This window comes from Natrix helvetica (genome assembly GCF_964273705.1).
Source record: "Natrix helvetica genome assembly, chromosome: Z".
Classification (NCBI taxonomy): Eukaryota; Metazoa; Chordata; class Lepidosauria; order Squamata; family Natricidae; genus Natrix; species Natrix helvetica.
In genome coordinates, this window is record NC_138554.1 from 109,918,892 (window position 1) to 109,939,885 (window position 20,994).

A 20,994-nucleotide genomic window follows, 5' to 3' on the forward strand; every position below is an offset into this window, starting at 1 on the left:
TGTTGGATCTTCCACTTGGTGCAGAGTTTGTTTCCCAGTTGATGTCAGGGTAGTTAAAATCTCCCTTTGCTATTGTGGTGTGCTTCCTACATACCTTAGTTAGCTGACTAGCAAAAAGTTCATCTACTTCCTCTGCTTGGTTGGGTGGCCTGTAGTATAGACCTATGGCAATGTCATTTCCCCCACAACCTTTAATATTGACCCAAATGCATTATCTTTGTTCCCAGTATATAGGAATAAATTCAAGAATAACTCTGACAATGCCTCCCCCAATTAGGATAATATAATGCCACAAAAGGATTTATAAAATACATAAAACTTGCTGCTTAATCCAGCTACCCAAAATAAACCATACTTGAAAGGTGGCTGTATATATAACCTCTGCCTGATTTTTTTTCCAACTAAATGATATATAATTGATTTCTGCCACTGAACAGTCCACTTTTGGAAGACATTCTTAACTTTCTTTATTCTGATAGTTATTCTGGATTCCACACAGCAAAGAGGTCTAACAATAAACCTTATTTTTTAGTTGACATATAATTTTTTTTCTCATAGGTGGTCAGGAAAATTGTAGGCTATTATTTAAATCTGCATTTTGGGAAATTTTCTAATCTCTAATTTAGCTTAGAGCAAATCATCTGTTCCAAAGGAGGTTAATATTTGTTTAGTATTTGGTCAGATACCATGTTAAGAGTTATTTCCAGTACAAAATGTGATTTCGCAGAAATTTAATAATGTAGCAGTAATGATCCACAATATGGAGCAAACTTCAGCAGCCATTCCTAGAAAAAAATCTGGCATTCTGATGCTAAAAGAAAATTACAAGCATTTTGGATAATTCAACTAATTATTTAGCTTATCCCAATAACAATAACAATACACCAATGTGCAATACGATCTAAATTTTACCTTGCAAGACCCAATAGACATCACTACTCCTTGCCAGCTTTTCCAGAAGGGGTGCAATTGAAGTGATGTTGATCCTGTATTGTGTGAGTGCTTCATTGCTGCCATTATGAATTTTTATAGACCACTGAAAAGGATATTAAAGGAAAATGAATTAAAACTGTTACTATTTCAGAAATCTTATAAGCAACAGTTTGATATATTTTATAACAAATAAATCAAAATAATAGTTGAATAAAATACATATAGAATATTATATAGAATATTGCAAACTATGAAACTAACAGCTTTCAGACATTTCTAAAAATAAGACATTTTAAAAATATTAATTCTAATACTGATAATTGTGATCAGACTGATAATACTATCACAATATTCAAATCTACTGTTCTTATATTTTATTCTTCAATAGGATAGGATAGATATTCATTTAATTAGCACTCCTTTAGCAACTATTCAAGTTACCATAGTAATGAACTAGGAGATATAAGATTGATTCTTGAAGTTGTAGCCATCGCATTGTACCTTATTACCTATGGTAATATGAACACCATTTGTGATCTTCACCACTGGCAAATGGTGAAGAGAGCAGGAAGTTGTAAATTGTGGTTACATGCCATTGCATTTAATAACTGTGATTCATTTAATGATTGCCACCAGAACTGTCATTAGTCAGCGCAGGCACATGATTTTTCACTTTATGACCACATTGCTTAACAATGGAGTTGCCAGTTCCAGTTAGTGCTTGACTTACAATTGATTTTTTTTACAACCTTTCAGAATTACGGCAGCCTGGTAATGGATGATTTATGGCCTGTAAGGCATTTTTACTCATATAAAATATTGTGCTACATGGTTCCATGGCTCCCTGATAGTTATGTGACTATACTTTGTTGACTATGCTATACTATACTTGTTGACTGGCAACAATCTTGCTTTTATGATCAGTTGCAGCGTCCAATGGTCATGTCTGTGAATTCCAAACTTTTTTCAGTTTCTGGAAAAAAACACTCATACGTTTAATGATCACGTGATTTGCTTAATGACTGCAGTGATTCACTTAACAACTGCTGGAAAAAATGGAAAAATGGGACTGACAGTGTGCAATGACTTATGACCAGATTTCCAGTTCCAACTGTGGGCATGTCAAGGACTATCTATATAGCCATCAATTGAGAACTACCTGAAATGAGTTTGCATATATGTATTAGCAGTCTATAAAAGCATAGTAAATATATATATATATATTCTGATGCCAGCTGTCAGTCAAGAATTAACAACACTCTATATTAGCTGTAGAAACAGTAGCAGCAAGAAAAAGAAATGTGTGGAAGCCCAGGTTGGCAACTTATGCTATGTAAGAAAGATTAGTATGCTATATTGATAATGATAGGTCAGCCAATAACCTAATTCTCTGGGTAACTTGAAATAACAGAGTGAAAAAAGAAAAAAACAATATCAGTTTACAGTATATGGAATCTGGAACAGCTGAAATCGGAGATGGTCATAATTTTATTTGGTTACTGCAATGACTAATATCCAAATAACTTACCGTAGCAGCTCCTACTACAAGTATATGAGGCTTGGATGAAGAACCCTATGACATAATAAAAGTTAAGTTAATCCCAACACAAATCATTATCATTGACTGATTTCTTAATTAGAAAACAGCGTTTGTAAAACACATTTATGATCATAATGTCAGCTCTGGTACCCTTTGGAACCTGACACATAATATTTACTAAAATTACTTTCAAGACTACAAATTCTAGAAACCATTCATTTGTTGGAATTATCATAATAATTATAGTAAACATAAAAATAACCTATACAACTCACTTCAATCCAAGCCTTGATACTTTGCTTCATAGAACCATTGACCTCTGGATACCACAAGAAATCCTGAAGAGAAAAGGACATACTTGTGTGAGTGTAAAAATCTTGAAACCTCTTATGTGTTGAATTTTGTCATGGATCTGAGGAAGGACCAATCAATGATTTAAAATAGAAATATTTTCTTTCAAATATAAAATGCCTGAGCTACACTGTAACCAATCTAAAAAAATTGGAACAATTCCTAGTAGTTACAATGTCTACAACATCTATAATTGATTTAAACTATAAAAAATATTATCATTTTTATTCTATTGATTATTGCCTATTTTTCTGTGGCATTCAGTTGCCCCAAACTTTCAAAGCATTTCCTTCCACAATTGTCTTGCTACCAAAGAGAATGGAAGATAAATGTTGCTTGTTGAAAAGTTGGCTGAATACTCCTTCCACTGCTGGACATGTATCTATAATATTCAACTACTATTTCCAGCATTAGACCAACTCTTTCTCTTTATTAGAGTTAGAAAACCAGCAATACTTACCACTTTAAGTGAAGATGATTTGTCTTCAAAAGGAATGTTTTCATGCTGTCAAAATAAAACATGCACAATGTAATATTTTCCATAAACTTGTAGATTTACAAACATTTACATGCTGTTTATAAACACCATGTAAATTAGTAGCAGAGAATCCTGCTGCCTTCCTAATTATACTGTAGCAGCCCAGTCAGTATATCAATGTTGAAATATTCTGGAGATTGTTACTCAGCAACATCTGAAGGCTTAAAGGCTCCATATCCAACATTAATTTGATTTTTATGGATATTATCTCCCCTGGCCCGTCAGTGGCCCAGGGGAGACGTCGGAAGCAAGTCTTGAGGCATCATGCTGGGAGGAGTTTGACTCTGTTGCCCCTGAGGATTTGGACAGGTTACGTGGGCGACTGCGAGCCACTACATGTTTATTGGACCCATGTCCCTCTTGGCTTGTACTGGCATCCTGGGAGGTCACACGAGGCTGGCTCCTGGGTCTTGTGAACGCTTCATTGGAGGAGGGGTCCTTGCCGGTCGCCTTGAAAGAGGCGGTGGTGAGGCCCCTACTCAAGAGGCCTTCCCTGGACCCGGTGGAGCTAGCTAATTATCGTCCCGTCTCCAACCTTCCCTTTTTAGCGAAGGTTGTAGAGAGTGTGGTGGCACAACAATTCCCACGTCACCTGGAAGAGGCCGACTATCTAGACCCGTGCCAGTCCGGCTTCCGGCCGGGTCACAGCACGGAGACGGCCTTGGTCGCGTTGGTGGATGATCTCTGGAGGGCCAGAGATAGGGGTTGTTCCTCTATCCTGGTCCTATTAGATCTATCAGCGGCCTTCGATACCATCGACCATGGTATCCTATTGCGCCGGCTGGAGGGGCTGGGAGTAGGGGGCACCGTTTTGCGGTGGTTCTGCTCCTACCTCTCCGACCGGACGCAATGTGTGTTGGCAGGGGAGCAGAGGTCGACCCTGAGGTCACTCACTTGTGGGGTGCCGCAGGGGTCGGTCCTCTCGCCCCTCCTGTTCACCACATACATGAAGTCGCTGGGTGAGATCATCCGTGGTTTTGGGGTTGGATACCATCTGTACGCTGATGACACACAGCTGTACATTTCCACCCCAAACCACCCCAACGAGGCCGTCGAAATGATGTCCCGGTGCTTGGAAGCCGTTCGGGTCTGGATGGGGGACAACAGACTCAGACTCAACCCCTCCAAGACTGAGTGGCTGTGGCTTCCGGCGCCCCGGTTCAACCAGTGGATTCCATCGCTGGCCATAGGGGGCGAACAACTGCCCCCTGTGGAACGGGCGCACAATTTGGGCGTCCTCCTTGATGCCCGGCTGTCGATGGATGACCATGTGGCAGCCGTGGCAAGGGGGGCGTTCCACCAGGTTCGCCTGGTGCGCCAATTGCGCCCCCTATTGGATCGGGACAACTTACGCATGGTCACTCATGTGCTGGTGACGTCTCGCCTGGACTACTGCAATGCTCTCTACATGGGGCTCCCCTTGAGATGCACCCGAAGACTACAGCTAGTTCAGAATGCGGCCGCGCGGGCCATCATGGGAGGGACAAGATACTCCCATATAACACCACTCCTGCGCGAGCTGCACTGGCTGCCTGTGGTTTTTCGGGTGCGTTTCAAGGTGTTGGTTACTATCTTCAAAGCGCTCCATGGCACGGGACCTAGTTACCTGCGGGATCGCATCTCACCTCATACATCCCTGCGACCAATCCGCTCTCACAGGGAGGGACTCCTCCGGGTGCCGTCCACTAAGCAGTGTCAACGGGCAGCGCCCAGGAGCAGAGCCTTCTCTGTGATGGGCCCAACCCTCTGGAATGACTTCCCCCCCGATATTAGAACTACCACAGACCTCCGCTCCTTCCGACAGAAGCTTAAGACCCACCTGTTCCAGTTAGCTGGCTTAACCGATTCATAGTCCCATTTAACCTCCTGGCAAACATCTTATTGGGCAGTTTTTAAGAGTATTTTAATGTTTATTTGTATTTTATTTTACATATTGTACAGTCTACATCCTACCTCCTCCGCGTACCTATTTGCATATTTGTATATTGAATGTATATCTATATTTTGTATTATACTGTTTTAATATGACTGTACACCGCCCCGAGTCCTGTTTAGGAAAGGGCGCGGTTTAAAAATTTAATTAAATAAATAAATAAAATAAATTTTAATCTTCAATCCAGTGGTGGGTTGCAGGCAGTACACCCTGGTACGAGCGTAACGGTGCCTGTTGGGAGCACTGGGTACTGTTCCGGTATGGTGCTCCAGATGGCCCAGCCACTCACCCGAGCGCCTTATCTGTATTTGAGCTCTTTGGTGCTTCCACGCACGGAGCCTGCGCTCCGCTGAGCAGCTGGAGCACTGCGGAAGTTCGTGGAGGCGTCGCAAGAGGTATGTACGCATGTACGTGCTGCGCATTTTCATGTGATGCACGCTGGGCCCTGTTGCAATCGTACCGGTTGCAACGGGATCCGGAACCCACCACTGCTTCAATCAGAATATGGTAAGAATAATATACAAATATATTACATATAAATATGTAAATCAGCGATAAAACTATGGTGCAAGCTAGAATTTTTTAAAACCTTCTTTCTCACTTCATAATCTTGATTAAAATAATTCATTCCCTTCTGGAACCACTATTTATATCAGGAAATAAGTTGCTTTTTCTACCAATGGGTTTCTAAGCCAATAGAAATAGCATTTGGAGGATTTCTTAAAAACATGATTTCCCCACTATGGTTTCAAAAACTGTTCCCATAGCTTTTTTTTTTTTTAAAGTAAACATCAACTGTGTAATCTGGCACTTGCTTAATAAATGTCTAGCTACTGAAGGTGCATTACAAATATTTCAAGAAAGTACACCAAAGCTCTAACATAATCCTCAATAGTATATTTATGGGCAATTTGTTTTAAGCTTAAGATGTTACAGTAGTGCTGGAGTTAAATCTTAATCAGACCATTTTGAACGCCTGGGTTCATCTATTTTTTTCCTTCTAAGACAGACCACAACAAAGGCAAGGGAACATGAAATATGGTATTTTTTTCTATCAGTCATTTATTTTTAATCTATTAAGCTAGCAAGAAATTATTTCTTTTTCTAATGCTACCATAGTTATCAACTCTGGTTTTAAAAAATCACATTTCTAGTCCAACAAAGAACACCTAGGTTTCAGAGAATTCCAAGTTATAATGAATTATTTAAATAATACCAGAACCCTGTTAAAGCTAGGAACTATAAGGGAAGGAGAAATGAAACAAATGGGTATGATGCATGTGTGCACATTAACAAATTGTTATACTTAAGACAAGGACAAAACTTTTCCAAAGAGATGTTACAACATTTAAACTCTTAGAATTTATAGCTTTCTGTACAATTTCATCACCTAGGAATATTTCAACCTCAACAATGGGTACATGACACAAATTATGTCAGACATATTTATGTGATTGGAAGGACTCATAAAGCCTTTTTCTTCAGAAATCTTAATGACGTCTTGACCACTATTTCTCCATTGTACTGTGTTTCTCCAAAAATAAGCCCTAGCCTGATTTTTAACATTATGCGTAATATAAGCCCTACACCAAAATAAGCCCTACTGAAGGGAGGGGCTAGGCGTGGCCCGTATAGGAGGCGGCAAGTGTCTGGCCACAGCCACAGGCAAGTAGAGAGATGGTGGGATGGAGTGGGCGGGCACGACAGATGTGTATATCGCCCAAAAAGATTAGATCCAAGGGCAGAAAATAAAACACTGCAAAAAATAAAGTAACTAAAGGGAGGAAGTTCTACCTCGCTTCTGGGTATACAGATTCAGAAGCCCACATAAATTGAAGGCCCATGTCGAAACGGTACCCGGATGATGAAGCTAGAGGAAAACACTTATTCCCCTGCACATCCTCTGGGCAGAAAACAGCTAACATCCACCCTCCCTTAGCATGGTAGCTGCTTTCCTTCATGGCCCAGATCTACGACCTCCGAAGTAACCCCCCTGCCACTGTCTTGTCAGGGCCCCTTTCCAGTGGTCTTGGAGGATCCACACTACCTTGCCCACTGTTGATTTGCGCTCCGCCCCATCCCTGCCTTTCATGGCTTTGGTGGGCAGGAGCTCTGTGGCAGCCCTGCAGCAGGACAGACAAGGGAGGGGGAGATTGCCCTTTCCTACTTGTGACCCAAAATCTCATATTCCCTGACCGCCAAGCCCTTGGCCTGCAGGGCCTCTACGGAGCTCCTGCCCGCCAAAGCCACAGAGGACAGGGGAGGAGCAGAGCCTAAAGGCAACAGCCATGTGGCATGGTTCCACAAGTGACCACTGGGGAAAGGGGCCCTGGCAGGAGCAGCCCAGAAGGGCGGATGAGAGCAGCGTGGTCAGGAGGGCAAAGAGCCCTGACATGGCCTGCAGCAGCAGATGCAGCAGGACCAGTCAGAGGCATGGGGGAGGAAAGCGATCCTGACGCACCACATGCCTTCTGCCTCGTCATAGCAGCAGCCTGAGCAAGACCTGAGCTCCAGTATCCCAGAGGCAGCAGGCAGGGCAGTGAAGGCTGGGGCACGCTAAGAGTTTGCCCTGTTGCAGCTGCAGACAGGCAGATGGTCGGACAGAAAGCGCCACCATCAGTAGCAGCGCTCCCACACCCATCGGCCCCTGCACTCGCTGCCCTCTGCACGTGAAAAAATAAGACATTCCCAGAAAATAAGCTCTAGTCCTTATTTTGGAGCTAAAGATAAAACAAGACCAGATCTTATTTTTGGAAAAAACATAGTATTAACAACAGGGAAACAATATCAAGATGAGGATAACAGTGTCAAAGACTGAAAAGAAATAGCTGCCCAATACAACTATACTTTTAATTACTCATCTGATCCTGGAGCAAAGCAGGAGATATACTGAGAACTATCTCCTCCAGTTAATGTCAATGAACTAGGGAGAGGCATAATACAAACCTGGGTGCAAACCATAGGAAAAAATATTCAAGGATTGCATACAGTTCTAAATATAAATGCTTGCCTAAGAATTGCATAAATTCTAATATATATGCTTATTTTATAAAATATATGACAAAAAATGTACAAGAGTTAAAACTGCCTTTTAAGAATGTTTCTATAGCAATAGCAATAGAACTTAGGCTTATATACTGGTTTACAGTGCTTTACAGCTCTTTCTAAGTGGTTTTCAGAGTCAGCATACTGCCCCCAACAATTTGGCTCCTCATTTTACCTACCTCAAAGGATGGAAGACTGAGTCAACCTTGAGCCTGGTGAGGTTGAACTGTCAAATTTTTAAGCAGCTGGCAGTCAGCAGAAGTAGCCTACAATACTGTACTCTAATCACTGTGCCATCACAGCTCATATATAACTTCCCTTTTCTTTTTATCCTGATTTTTAAAATACTTGCAAGTTTTATTAACTTTTTTATTACGTTTCTTGTGACATGAACATATGCTACTGAATTAGGGATATCCTGCATAGAGTAAATGAATAGAACAGTGATAATGGTTCTGTACATATTTATGGTTCCATAGCTATAAAAATAGTGAGGACAAAAATATTGAAAGTTATACCTTGTTTCCTTCCTCCTTAATTTGAGGATTTATGAGTTTTACAAATGAGTAGAATAGCTGACGAATCCTAGAATCGCCTATAAATGCAATATATTTGTTTTTGAGGCATGATTTTGCTTCACTGTAAAAACAAACATCAATATTAATTGGTTTGAAGTATAAAAACAAAAATGAAGTTTGCAAACATGTAATAGAAGAATATATTGGTGGGCAAATCCTATTTATTCAGAGAGGCTTATAAAATGAAATATACCAAAATATTTGAAAAATCCAAACTATATTCACAATTGCCATCCTGGTGTCCAAGAAGTCTTATTAACAGTAATAACATCAATAGCAACAATAACCATTCAAAATCAAGATTAAAAAAAACCTTAGCAGACCACAATCTCACACACCTCTAAAAAACTGATAGTAATATTCCAACATCAAAATATTGTTATCAAATAGGTATTTTTAATTTAACAGAAGATGTAAAATATTAAACTCATGACAAGCAAACTAATCACAGCAAATATTCTACATAAATGTTTGGTTTTACATTAAATGTAAATTAAATTTAGTTTGTGTCTTGCCTTAAATACGTTTACAACAATATTTTACCTCTGTTTGTATCTATGCATCATACAGCTATAAGGTTGCCATGTTTTGTCCCCAAGGAATCTTCCAGTCGAGAGAAGATATTCACAAGTATCATTACCTAAAGAGAAAAAAGGAAATATTATAATAATAATAATAATAATAATAATAATAATAATAATAATAATAATGATGATGATGATGATGATGATGATGATGATGGTGATGCAACTAAAGGAACAATACCTGAAAACTACAGACCAATAACATGCTTGCCAACAACCTTCAAATTACTCACAGGCATTATTGCAGATAACATTATGGATTATTTGGAAACAAACAACATCTTGCCAATAGAGCAGAAAGGCAACAAAAGAAGGAGCAGGGGCACAAAAGATCAGCTCCTAATTGATAAAATGATATTAGAAAATTGTAAGAAAAGAAAAACAAAGTTGAATATGGTCTGGATTGATTACAAAAAGGCATTCAACTCATTGCCACATAGTTGGATCATAAAATGCTTAGAAACAACTGGCATTAGCAAAAATATTACATCCTTTACTGAAAAGGCGATGAAACAATGGAGAACTGAGTTGGCAGTAGGGAAAGAGAACTACGGAATGGTTAATATCAAGCGAGGAATTTTCCAGGGTAATTCACTTTCACCTCTTCTCTTCATCATCGCGATGATCCCACTATCAGTAATCTTTAAAAAAATGAAATTAGGCTACCAAACAGCCAAAGAAGCTGAAAAAATTTCGCATTTATTATATATGGATGATTTGAAACTCTATGGAAAGTCAGAAATAGAAATCCAATCATTGACAAACCCAGTCCGAGTATTCAGCACAGATATTTCAATGCAGTTTGGCATGAAAAATGTGCCACTGTATCCATAAAAAGGGGCAAAATCACTACATATGAGGGAATTGAAATGCCCAATGGCCAACTAATTAAATGCAACGAAAATGAAGCCTACAAATACTTAGGCATTCTGCAGTTGGATAACATCAAGCATGGACAAGTAAAAACTATTGTCAGGGGAGAGTACACCAACAGAGTTAGGAAAATTTTGAAATCTAAATTGAATGGTGGAAATACAATCAAGGCCATAAACACCTGGGCAAAACCAGTTATAAGATACACAGCTGGTATAGTTAACTGGACACAAGCTGATTTGGACATTTTGGACCGAAAAACCAGGAAACTAATGTCAATGCACTACAGTTTACATCCACGTGGTGATATTGATAGACTATACCTACCCCGAAAATCAGGTGGCAGAGGATTATTACAAGTGAAGCAAATAGTTGAAGAAGAAAAACATGCACTGGCTGATTATTTAAAAGAAAGTCAAGAACATCTATTAATCGAAGTAAAGAACAAAAATCTATTGAGGGCCCAACAGACGAAACAAGAATACAGAAAAGATGTGATAAAATTAAGAATGGAGAGTTGGCAGAACAAAGCATTGCGTGGCCAATTTCTGGAAAACATAAAAGATAAAGTGGACAGTGAAAAAACTTGGTTATGGTTAACAGCAGGTACATTAAAGAAAGAAACAGAGTCACTATTCTGGCTGCGCAAGAACAAGCTATCCACACAAATGCCATTAAGGCCAAAATCGAAAAATCCTCTGATGATGCCAAATGTAGACTTTGCAAAGAGGCTGATGAAACTGTTGACCACATACTCAGCTGCTGAAAAAAAATCACGCAGACTGACTATAAAATGCGGCACAATTCAGTGGCACAAATGATCCACTGGAATTTGTGCAAAAATTATAATATTAAAACAGCAACAAACTGGTGGGAACATAAGCCTGAAAAAGTCGTCGAGGGTCAGATGGTCAAGATCTTTTCGCATACAAATGGATAAAATACTGGCGCATAATACACCAGACATCACACTGGTTGAGAAAAATAAGGTTACAATCATAGACATCGCAATACCAGGTGATAGCAGGGTCGCCGAGAAGGAATATGAAAAAATCGCGAAATACCAGGACTTAAAAATCGAAATCCAACGATTATGGCACAAACCAGCAATGGTAATTCCAGTGGTAATCAGCACACTGGGTGCTATTCCAAAAGCACTGGAATTACATTTAAAACAGTTAAAAATTGACAAAATCACCATCAGTCAAATGCAAAAGGCCGCACTGCTTGGATCCGCACACATATTACAAAAATACGTTACGACATCCTAGGTCCCTGGGTGGAGCCCAACTAGTAATTAATGCCAAATCCGGCGAAACAACTGGCCGCTGTGATACAATCGTATAATAATAATAATAATAATTGGTAGGCAGATAAAAATACCTAATCTACTCTAAATATTTAATTGATTGAATGATGAACCAATAATAATAATAAACTTTGTAAAGAAGCTGAAGAAAGTGTATTACCTGGTTGGCTCCTGCTATATAATTGCACGGGCTGCCTACAAACAATGGCACAGTAAAGTAACAATAATAGGTTGTAAGCAAAAACAGATGGGACCATAAGATAGACAAATAGAAAATGAAGAACCTAAAGTGCTCTGATCCTTGAGATTCAAACAGGTTGGCACATGTCACATTAGGCCTAACAACTGTTGATTAATAAAGACAAAAAACAGTTTGTATAATGGATATGGCAGTAAGCTGGAGACAGCAGAATAGAAGGGAAAAACTGGAGAAGATAACAAAATACAAAGATTGTAAATAGAAATAAAATGACTATGGCAAAGAAAGCAAAGGTAATACCAATAGTAATAGGCGTCTTGGGTATAGTCCCAAAACAACTGGCAACATAATATTAATACACAACACAGATATATGTAAAGCTCACAGGTAGTTCTCAACTTATGATAATTTGTTTAACCACCATTCAAAATTATGAAGGCGTTTGAAAAAGTGACATACAACCTGTACTTATGCCACACAAACCACGTGGTCATGGTACCATAATTTGGGCATTTGACAACCAGCTTGCCTTTATGACCAATTACAGTATCCTGCAATCACATTATCAGAATTTATGATTTTTGCTGCTTTCCAGAAAATAATGCCCATTGGGAAGCTGGATTCACTTATAGCCATGTCATTTGCTTAGTGACCATTCAAAATTCATTTACTTGTCACCCAAATTGCCATAAAATTGGGCCCCACTCAATTTATAACTGCAACAACTTATGACTTAAATTCCAGTCCCAATAGTTGTAACTTGAGAACTATTGGCACTCTTTTCTCTCTCCTAACTGCATAGTTAGATGCAGTTTTTTATTTTGCATTTAGAAATAAAGAAATTACAAGTAGAGCTACCTAAATACTCTTGGCTTCTTTCTTTTTTTAAATTTTTTTGGAAATTTTTTTATTGTTTTAAATAAAAAACACACACAAAAAAAATCATTCTTCATTACATCTTCCAGAAAGCATGCCGACTGGTTACAAATAAATTTCGTGCGTTGCTACCACAATCATTCTTTATACTTCATTCAGATTGGATTGTACATTTTAAATCAAAAGTCTTTATGTATTTTACCATCAAGGTACCATCATTCTCATTTAACTATAATTGTTTAAACATGCTTTTATCTAGAATCATTTATATTTAAAGACACAACCACATACTGGCATTCATTAGCTGTTTCTGTAAACAGTTGTTTTCACCAATGCTAACACATATAAAATCATTAAACATTATCCATTACGGTAACATTTCGTTATTGTTATTGTAGTTATCTAACATCTTTATAATAAATCTAAGCATAAATTTATAAATAGAATTTATAAGTACCCAGGAGCGATTACATCTTTATAACAAAATCCAAAACAAAAAAGTGTTAGTAAAATTGATAAATCTTTTCCCCAGGTCCCAAGTTATAGTTTATATCCAAATTGTTTTTACTAATTAAAGTTATTATTTCATTATTATTATCATAATGGATTATTTGTTAACGAATAAACATTTTAAAAACAAAGACATTCTATAATCATCTACAAAATCCTACTTATTAATCATCAAGGATTAACTGTTTTTAATTATCAACACTCCTTGTCAACCTGTGTTTCCAGTAACAAAACAATCTTATCTCTTTAACCAGTAACATTTCATTATTGTTATTGTAGGTATCTAACATCTTTATAATAAATCTAAACAAAATTTTATTAGTAGAATTTATAAGTACCCAGAAGAGATTACATCTTTATAACAAAATCCAAACAAAAAAATATTGGTAAAATTAATAAATCTTTTTCCCAGGTCCCAATTTACGGTTTATATCCAAATTGTTTTAACTAATTAAAATTATTATTTCACTGTTATTATCATAATGGATTATCTGTTAATGAATAAACATTTTACAAACAAAAATATTCTATAAGCATCTACAAAGTCCTACTTATTAATCACCAAAGATTAACTAAGTTTTTAATTATCAGCATTCATTGTCAACCTGTGTCTTTCCAGTAATAAAACACTCTTATCTCTTTAGCCAGTTGTTGCGTCAATTCTCTTATTAGCTTCTTTATAGAGTTCTTGAAAACTTCTCTCTGCACTTTTTTGCTCAAAAGATCTCTCATATAGTCTCGTTGCCCTTCAGCTGGTATTAAAATTAACATGTCTTTGATTATCAGACGTCTTTCTAAAGCTGTTTCTCTTCTTAATTCCATCATCAAATCCATATTTTGACAAGAGAGGTAGAGCTCCAGATAGAGAGGTAGATCTCCAGATAGTCAAATTCACTTTTCAATATCTTTTCACTTTCACTCATGGGTGCTTCATTAGTAGATTCATCTGTTGTCTTGCCTTTATCTTCTATATCTTCATTCTCTTCTTTAGTTTTTGGAGCTCCAACCCCTTCATCTTTTGCTACGCAAAACAATAATTTATCCAACTTCTTATCAAATCTCTCTGATCCTTCCAATAAATTTTGAAGTCCATCCAAAACATCTTGGAGACTTAAGGCTTCCTCATCTGTATGTAGATACATATTTCCGGGGAAAAAAATCTAAACTCCACTGCCACTCTCGCCTTCAATATCTCTTTGATGTATAAAAATACTTTTATTTTGAAATCACTTATGCACAAGTTTCTTCTAATTTTTTCAGAGATGGAGGGTTCTATCTTTTCTTTTCCTTCTCTTATCCAAGCTACAAACCCTCCAACTTCAGTAAAATCAAGGAACATAGAACAGAAGATACATTGTTTCAAACGAAAAAGAAAAACCAAGTTCTGGCTTCTGAGTGGCAGATTCAACTTTCTCTTATTCGTTTCAGGCTTTAAAAAAAAGCAAAAGTTTCTAAGTATCTTTAATAAAATTTAATAAACAGTAGAAGGAAGAATTGTTAAAATAAAAAAGAGGTTTTGGTTCAGCCAAAAAATAAAGTAACAGGGAATAGAAGAAAAAATCAATTCATTCACTTAAGAGGAGAAATGGGAAGTGTTACAATCACTTCAATCCACAAAACGTTGTTACATAGAAAAAAAAAGGAAAAAAAACTTGGTTTCTTAGCTGTATCAATTAGAGTTGCATTCTAAGATGTCTGGCCATACAATTCTTTTAAATAAGTAAATATAACAAAATTGGCAATTATTAAGATTGCTATCACTTTAAAAATAAGTGATTATGGAAAAACACTGATGAAAATGGAATCTAATATTACAACCCCAGAGGTTTGTTTTGTTTTTGAGTTTGGTACATTGCCAAAATAGAAAGAAAAGCAATTAGATGTAGTATAAAAATCTTACTAACTGAATAACTGAATTATCTTGCTTGTAATTGCTCCCCTAGGGATATGCAAAGTTCTCTATTCATTAATTGTTCTAGGTGCAAAACAGCTGGTTTCAAACAATGTGCCCAAACTGAAATTGCATGTTTGGGGAGTTTTGATCCATTCCATGTACAGAACAAAACAAGGTTGTTCTGTCCTGAACATAGAACAACACAGAGACATTTTGTTCCAGACAGAAACTTGGCACTTTGATGTGACAGAAGGTAAGGAAAGAGAGGATGCTGGGAAATTGGGAGACAGGCAGATTGGTGAAGGGAAGAAGGGAAACATGCATCAGTGTTATACTGCTTCTCTCGTACATATTATTTCATTGAAAACTTTCAATTTCTTGATGGCTGAGAACTTCCCTCCAAGGTTTCTTACACAGGCTTCTCTAACTAGGTATATTAAAATGATTTTGTTATATAAATTTAGGACCCAAATTATCTCTAAATTGCTTTTTTCAAAATATCTGGCTTTGATTTTCTTTATTCCTTTCTCCTCAAGTCTTGTTCCATGAGGTGTTTTTCGGATTGTGAGCATATAAGGATCAAAATAAGTTGTTTATTTATTTTATACGTAAGGTTTTTTTACTTAAAGAATGGATTAAAATACACCAAATAAATATACTAATCTAAAACATTTAGAAAGTATTTTAAAATTACAAGCTAAAAATAAGAAATTAGATGTGGAATTTTGAAATCAGATTACATCATCAGAAGAAATCTGTGACTAGGATTCCACATCCAGAAAGGAAGTACCAGTCAATAATATGGATCTGTAGCAGCAGCTGTAAATGTTCAAACTCAGTATGTATTCATTAACCATCCGATTGTGAGTCTTGATGAAATAAAGGCTCAAACACCTGTTACAAGGGCTCAGGAATATGTGTTTGGGTTAGGGATGCATGAACATGATGGCAACAGAATGTAACTGCTTTCAGCTGCTGAAGAATGAAAATATGTATTTATCTCCTTTCAACCAATTTCGCCAATCACCTTTCCAAGCAATTTCTGCCAAGCACCTAATGTCCTTTAATTTTTGACTCACTGTTATTAGCTTTTCTCTGTACAATAAAACAATGGTGTTCTTACAAATGACAGGCAGGACAAGCCCTGAATATATTAAATAATTTGTCCAAACCTTTTCCAATTATACAAATAACATATGCAGTTTGATTGCCAACATTCACCAAGTATTTATGATTTCATTTTCATTTTTTTTCTTGGATGCCAAAACTGATATTTGAATTCCTTTGTAACATATAACTATTACCATTCAAATTTTCGAAACAGTTCTTCCAACGTTCCCTTACTTCTAGCCTTTCTCTTAGTTTCAGACATAAACTATAACTATAAGCAAAGCAATTGCTAAGCAAAATATATCCTGTAACCCACCCACTTAATGATGGCAGTAGCAGTAATGATTGAGATATCAAATAACCTCAGCTTGCAATCTCCTGCTGACTTTCTCATTTACTCTGCTTGACAGAAGCTAACTGGGAAGGTTGCAAATTGTGGCCATATAACACTGCAACCTTCTAAATGCACAAAGGTTGCCAATGACTGAATCCCAGTCATGTGTCCACAAGGATGCTGCAACTATTGTAAGCAGGAGGAGTGCTTATACGCCATTTTATTCAGCAGTATCATAATTTTGAACGGTTGCTAAACAAATGGTTGTTAAGCATGGATTTCCTTTTGGTCTGTCACTTGATGCTGAACAGGAAAGCACTAACTTTTTCTAGAATTTTTAAACTCCGATAAGTACAGGTGTTTCATAAGAGTTTTATTTCAACAGTTTCTTATCCTCACAATGTAGCAAATCCTGCAGCCATTTGTCACTATGCATAAAATGAAGTAATTCCTATTATAATGATTCAGAATGCACAGAGAAACAAAGACACTCTTGCTCCTTTACATTCCTATTCTTCAAATAGCTTTTGGCTATATGGTTTATATATTACATGTAGTCCTTGACTTGCAACAATTCACTCAGTGATCTTCAAAGTTACAACAGCACTGGAAAAAAGTGACATGACCATTTTTCATACTTATGAACAGCATCCCCATGGGCATGTGATCAAAATTCGAACAACAACAACAAAAGGCGAACAACAACCAGATAATTCAGAGTACGGAGAGTTTACCTTGGGAAAATTCAATGGAGTTTATGGCAAGCAATGCCTTCTCACAGCGCAAACAGTGGTTTCAATATTCAAACAATTAATTGCCATCCAACATGATGTAGAGACATTGAAAAAAGACTTAGCTGTTTTTCTTCAAGTACAATATCGGGCCCCAGGCACCCCCACTAAAGTTTTTGCAGAAGATTTGATTAACTGCCATACGCAGGATAAGGAAGAGGAAAAAGAGTAAAGAGCCAGAGAAACAGTTAAAGAGTTGGATAAAAAGTGGCAGTCCTCTCAGAAAAACAGTTCCTCCCCAGACAAGGCAACGAGAGGGAAAGGTATTAATAAAGAAGAAGCCAGAAAGCACATCTCCCCCAATTACAACAATCACATCGCTCACTACAAACCCAAAGGATTGCTTTTAGGATTCATATGAATGGACTTAATTATGGACATTGGAATTCCAGAAGTGCAATACTAAATTCCCTAAGTCAGCTTCTTCACTGTCACAGGGGTCTGATTGATCTCTATGCTGTGGAGTGGCTCCCTAAAGCCCCAAATTGGAAGCAGATTCTCCTGTCTTTCAAACAGCCCATCATACCACAGATGCTATTCAAGATAAAGGCACATTTAGCCTCCTTTCAAATCTTTCCCATCAGAGTCTTTGGTGAGGAAAGGGTTACTCTGTTATTTGTTAACATGCGAGCTCCCAAGGTGGCTGCCTCCTCCTCATTTTCAACCTCGGGAAAGGGAAAGACAGTGGGAGTCAACTAGCCTTGGCCGGTGAAGAGATACTTAACAGCACAGAAGTGGTCTCATTAATGCTTTTCACACTCTCCCAAAAAAAGAACAAGACAATATATTATTCAAGTTAGAAAATTTAAAGAAATCCTTATTGGTCACAATGAACACAGCAGATCTGGTTTTCCCAATAATTGAGCCTCTAACGTCTTCCCCAGAGAACAAGGGATTGCATGAATACAAGAGCAAGGAAAATAGAATCCAAGACCCAAAGGGGGCATTAGAGGTCCAGTAGAGATGGAGATGCTTTCATCCCTGTGTGAATATCCCATGACATCTTCAGCACCAAACCAAGAAACTTAGAGATGACCCACAGAGCCACCATCTTAAAGAATGAAATATGACTTAATAATGCCTTCTCCTACACCCAGAGAAGAGGCATTGGAATGGAAGCTCTGTTAGCTGGTGCTAAAACCTCTTACCCTGTACAAATTCTTCAAGAGTCTACACAGGACTTTAGATGGGACTCCCTACTTTCAAAGTAGGTCAATTCTGTGTGTGATGACACCTCAATCCATGGCAACAACCAGACAACTTCCCTTTGTATAAATCAAGTTTCCTGATGAGCTGCAAAAGATCACCCACTTTCCCTTATATCCTGGAATATAGCGGGTTGGTTTGTTCCATCAAAAAACCAAATCTTTTTTTACTATATATCACAATTTGACATCCTCTTTTTACAGGAAACCTGGGCCTCTACAGAGATTCAGTTAGATGGTTATTGGGTTAACTAAAACCCAGCTGTCCCAAGCAAGTGGGGGGGAGGAGAGCTAAAGGGGGTATTGTGACATTAGTTAATACATCCTTGCAATTTAAATGTGTATCACTGCCACCTTTCCAGCCATGGGTTGTAACTACATTACTCTTATTTAAATAGGTAGAGTTTGCTTTTTAATATCTATATTCTTCCACTTAATAAGAATAATGTGATCAACAAGATTTGGGACAGCATAGAAGATTTTATTCTTGGCTGCTCAGAAAAAGCAGCAATAATTATTTGGGCGGGGGGACTTAAACAGTAGATGGGACCAAATGATCAAGCATTATTTAATCAATTTAAGATCCACTATGATGAAAATGTAGCAGGTGAATCCCTGCATTCCAGACAATTTAAAGACCCTAAAGCAAATCGGGCAGGTTTGTGTGTAAGACAAATGACTGTACGTTTGGATCTTTGGATCTTTAATGGGTCCACATTGGGTGACTATCCACCAAAATATACTTATCGGGGGAGCAGGAAGAAAATCCACAGTTGATTACTAGATAATATCATATGACATCCTGAAGTTCTTACAGAAGATGGAGGTAGACTCGCGACTGGAAAGCCATCATAATGCAATACTCCTTACTCTCACATTACACCAGAAATCTCTAAGGGCAGGCACAGCCCACCTACCCAGGTTAGAGAGTCAAAATACCCAGGTAAAAATTAAATGGAATGAAAAAAAATGCTAAGGAAGTTACCAAATGTATGTTAGATCCAGAATCCATAGAGCTACGTACATCTCTACTAAGGAATAAGTCTGGAGGATCTTACTTAGAGGGGTTTAAACTTTAATTTTAAATTTGAATTCAGTTCTCATTAACAGAACACTAGCCAGTTTCAAAGAATAAAAAATGGTTCGATAGAGATAGCATGCAACTAAAAAGGATATATAATATGGAGTACAAGAAAAGTAAAAATGCCCCTTTTGAGGATCACACTCAGTACTTAAAGCAGCTGAAAACAAAATATAAGAACCTTCTAAAAGAAAAGAAAAGTGCAGCTCGGATGGAGTCTTGGCAAAGACTAATTACAGCAGTCAGGACAAAAAACACATCCCTTTTTTGGTACATCACCTGAGGATTGGGGAAACCTCCCCTACCCCCAACTAATCAGGTTCCGATTCATGCCTGGGAAGAATATTTTAGGGAGCTTTATACAGACCCTGACTATGTAACCAAGGAGAGCCAAACTAGTTTGGACCAAACTCCTTACTGTCCACCTGTTACACCAGAAGAGATATCCCGGCTGATCAGAGCCCTAAAGGCTAATAAGGTACCCGGTGCTGATAATGTCCTGCCAGAAATAATCAAAAAGAACACCAGTGGGTGGGCTCCACTTTTAGCATATCTGTTTACATTTATAGATAAAACAGGCAATATGCCAAGAAATTGGGGAGTAGCAATTATCATACCCATTTATAAAAAATGGTAATAGAAATGACCCAGGCAATTATAGACCCATTAGTCTTCTGAGCGTTATTAGTAAATTGTATGCCAAACACCTAAACTATAAAGTTCAGGATTGGCTAATTTCAGGAGGGATAATCAAAGATGAACAAGCCGGTTTTAGAGAAGGAAGATCTACGGTGGATAATATCTTGGTACTCCACCATTTAGTACAAAAATACACATATAAAAAAAAATCCTCTCTTTTTGTGGCCTTCCTTGATTTTAAGCAGGCCTTTGATTCAATATCCAGGATCACCTTCTGAGAGAAATTAAAATGCACCACTATTGATAAACACCTCCTCTTCCTCATACAAAAATTGTATGCCAATTCCATCTTGAAAATTTGGTGCAATCCCCAAGGGAGTTTAACCGGCCCAGTAAGGGTACAAAAAGGGATACGGCAGGGTTGCATCTTGTCCCCATCCCTCTTTAACTTCTATATTAATCTCCTGATTGATCTCTTACAGAACCCTGATTTCCATCCTCCTAACCTAGCACAACGCAAAGTTCCAATTCTCTTATATGCTGCTGCTGCTGCTATTATTTCACAAACCCCTGTAGAACTGAAGAGAGCAATTAGGGCAACACTCGGCTACTGCAGGCAAAACAAGCTGGTCCTTAATTTTGATAAATATTTTTTTTTAGTTTTTGCTAAA

The 20,994-nt window shown here is 37.7% G+C and overlaps 1 protein-coding gene across 3 annotated transcripts in view; it reads right to left on the reverse strand.

Moving 5' to 3' along the window:
• Window positions 1–20,994, reverse strand: part of CASD1 (CAS1 domain containing 1) — a gene marked incomplete at its 3' end in the record, with an annotated part of 45,310 nt that overhangs the window by 21,539 nt on the left and 2,777 nt on the right. For all 3 annotated transcript variants that reach the window (XM_081971658.1, XM_081971660.1, XM_081971659.1), the window contains exons 2-7: window positions 9,462–9,558; window positions 8,859–8,979; window positions 3,285–3,329; window positions 2,749–2,811; window positions 2,462–2,506; window positions 913–1,036 (exon numbers count right to left, since the gene is read on the reverse strand). In XM_081971658.1, the coding sequence (XP_081827784.1) occupies window positions 913–1,036; window positions 2,462–2,506; window positions 2,749–2,811; window positions 3,285–3,329; window positions 8,859–8,979; window positions 9,462–9,558 (495 nt within the window). The remainder of the gene's footprint in view (window positions 1–912; window positions 1,037–2,461; window positions 2,507–2,748; window positions 2,812–3,284; window positions 3,330–8,858; window positions 8,980–9,461; window positions 9,559–20,994) is intronic.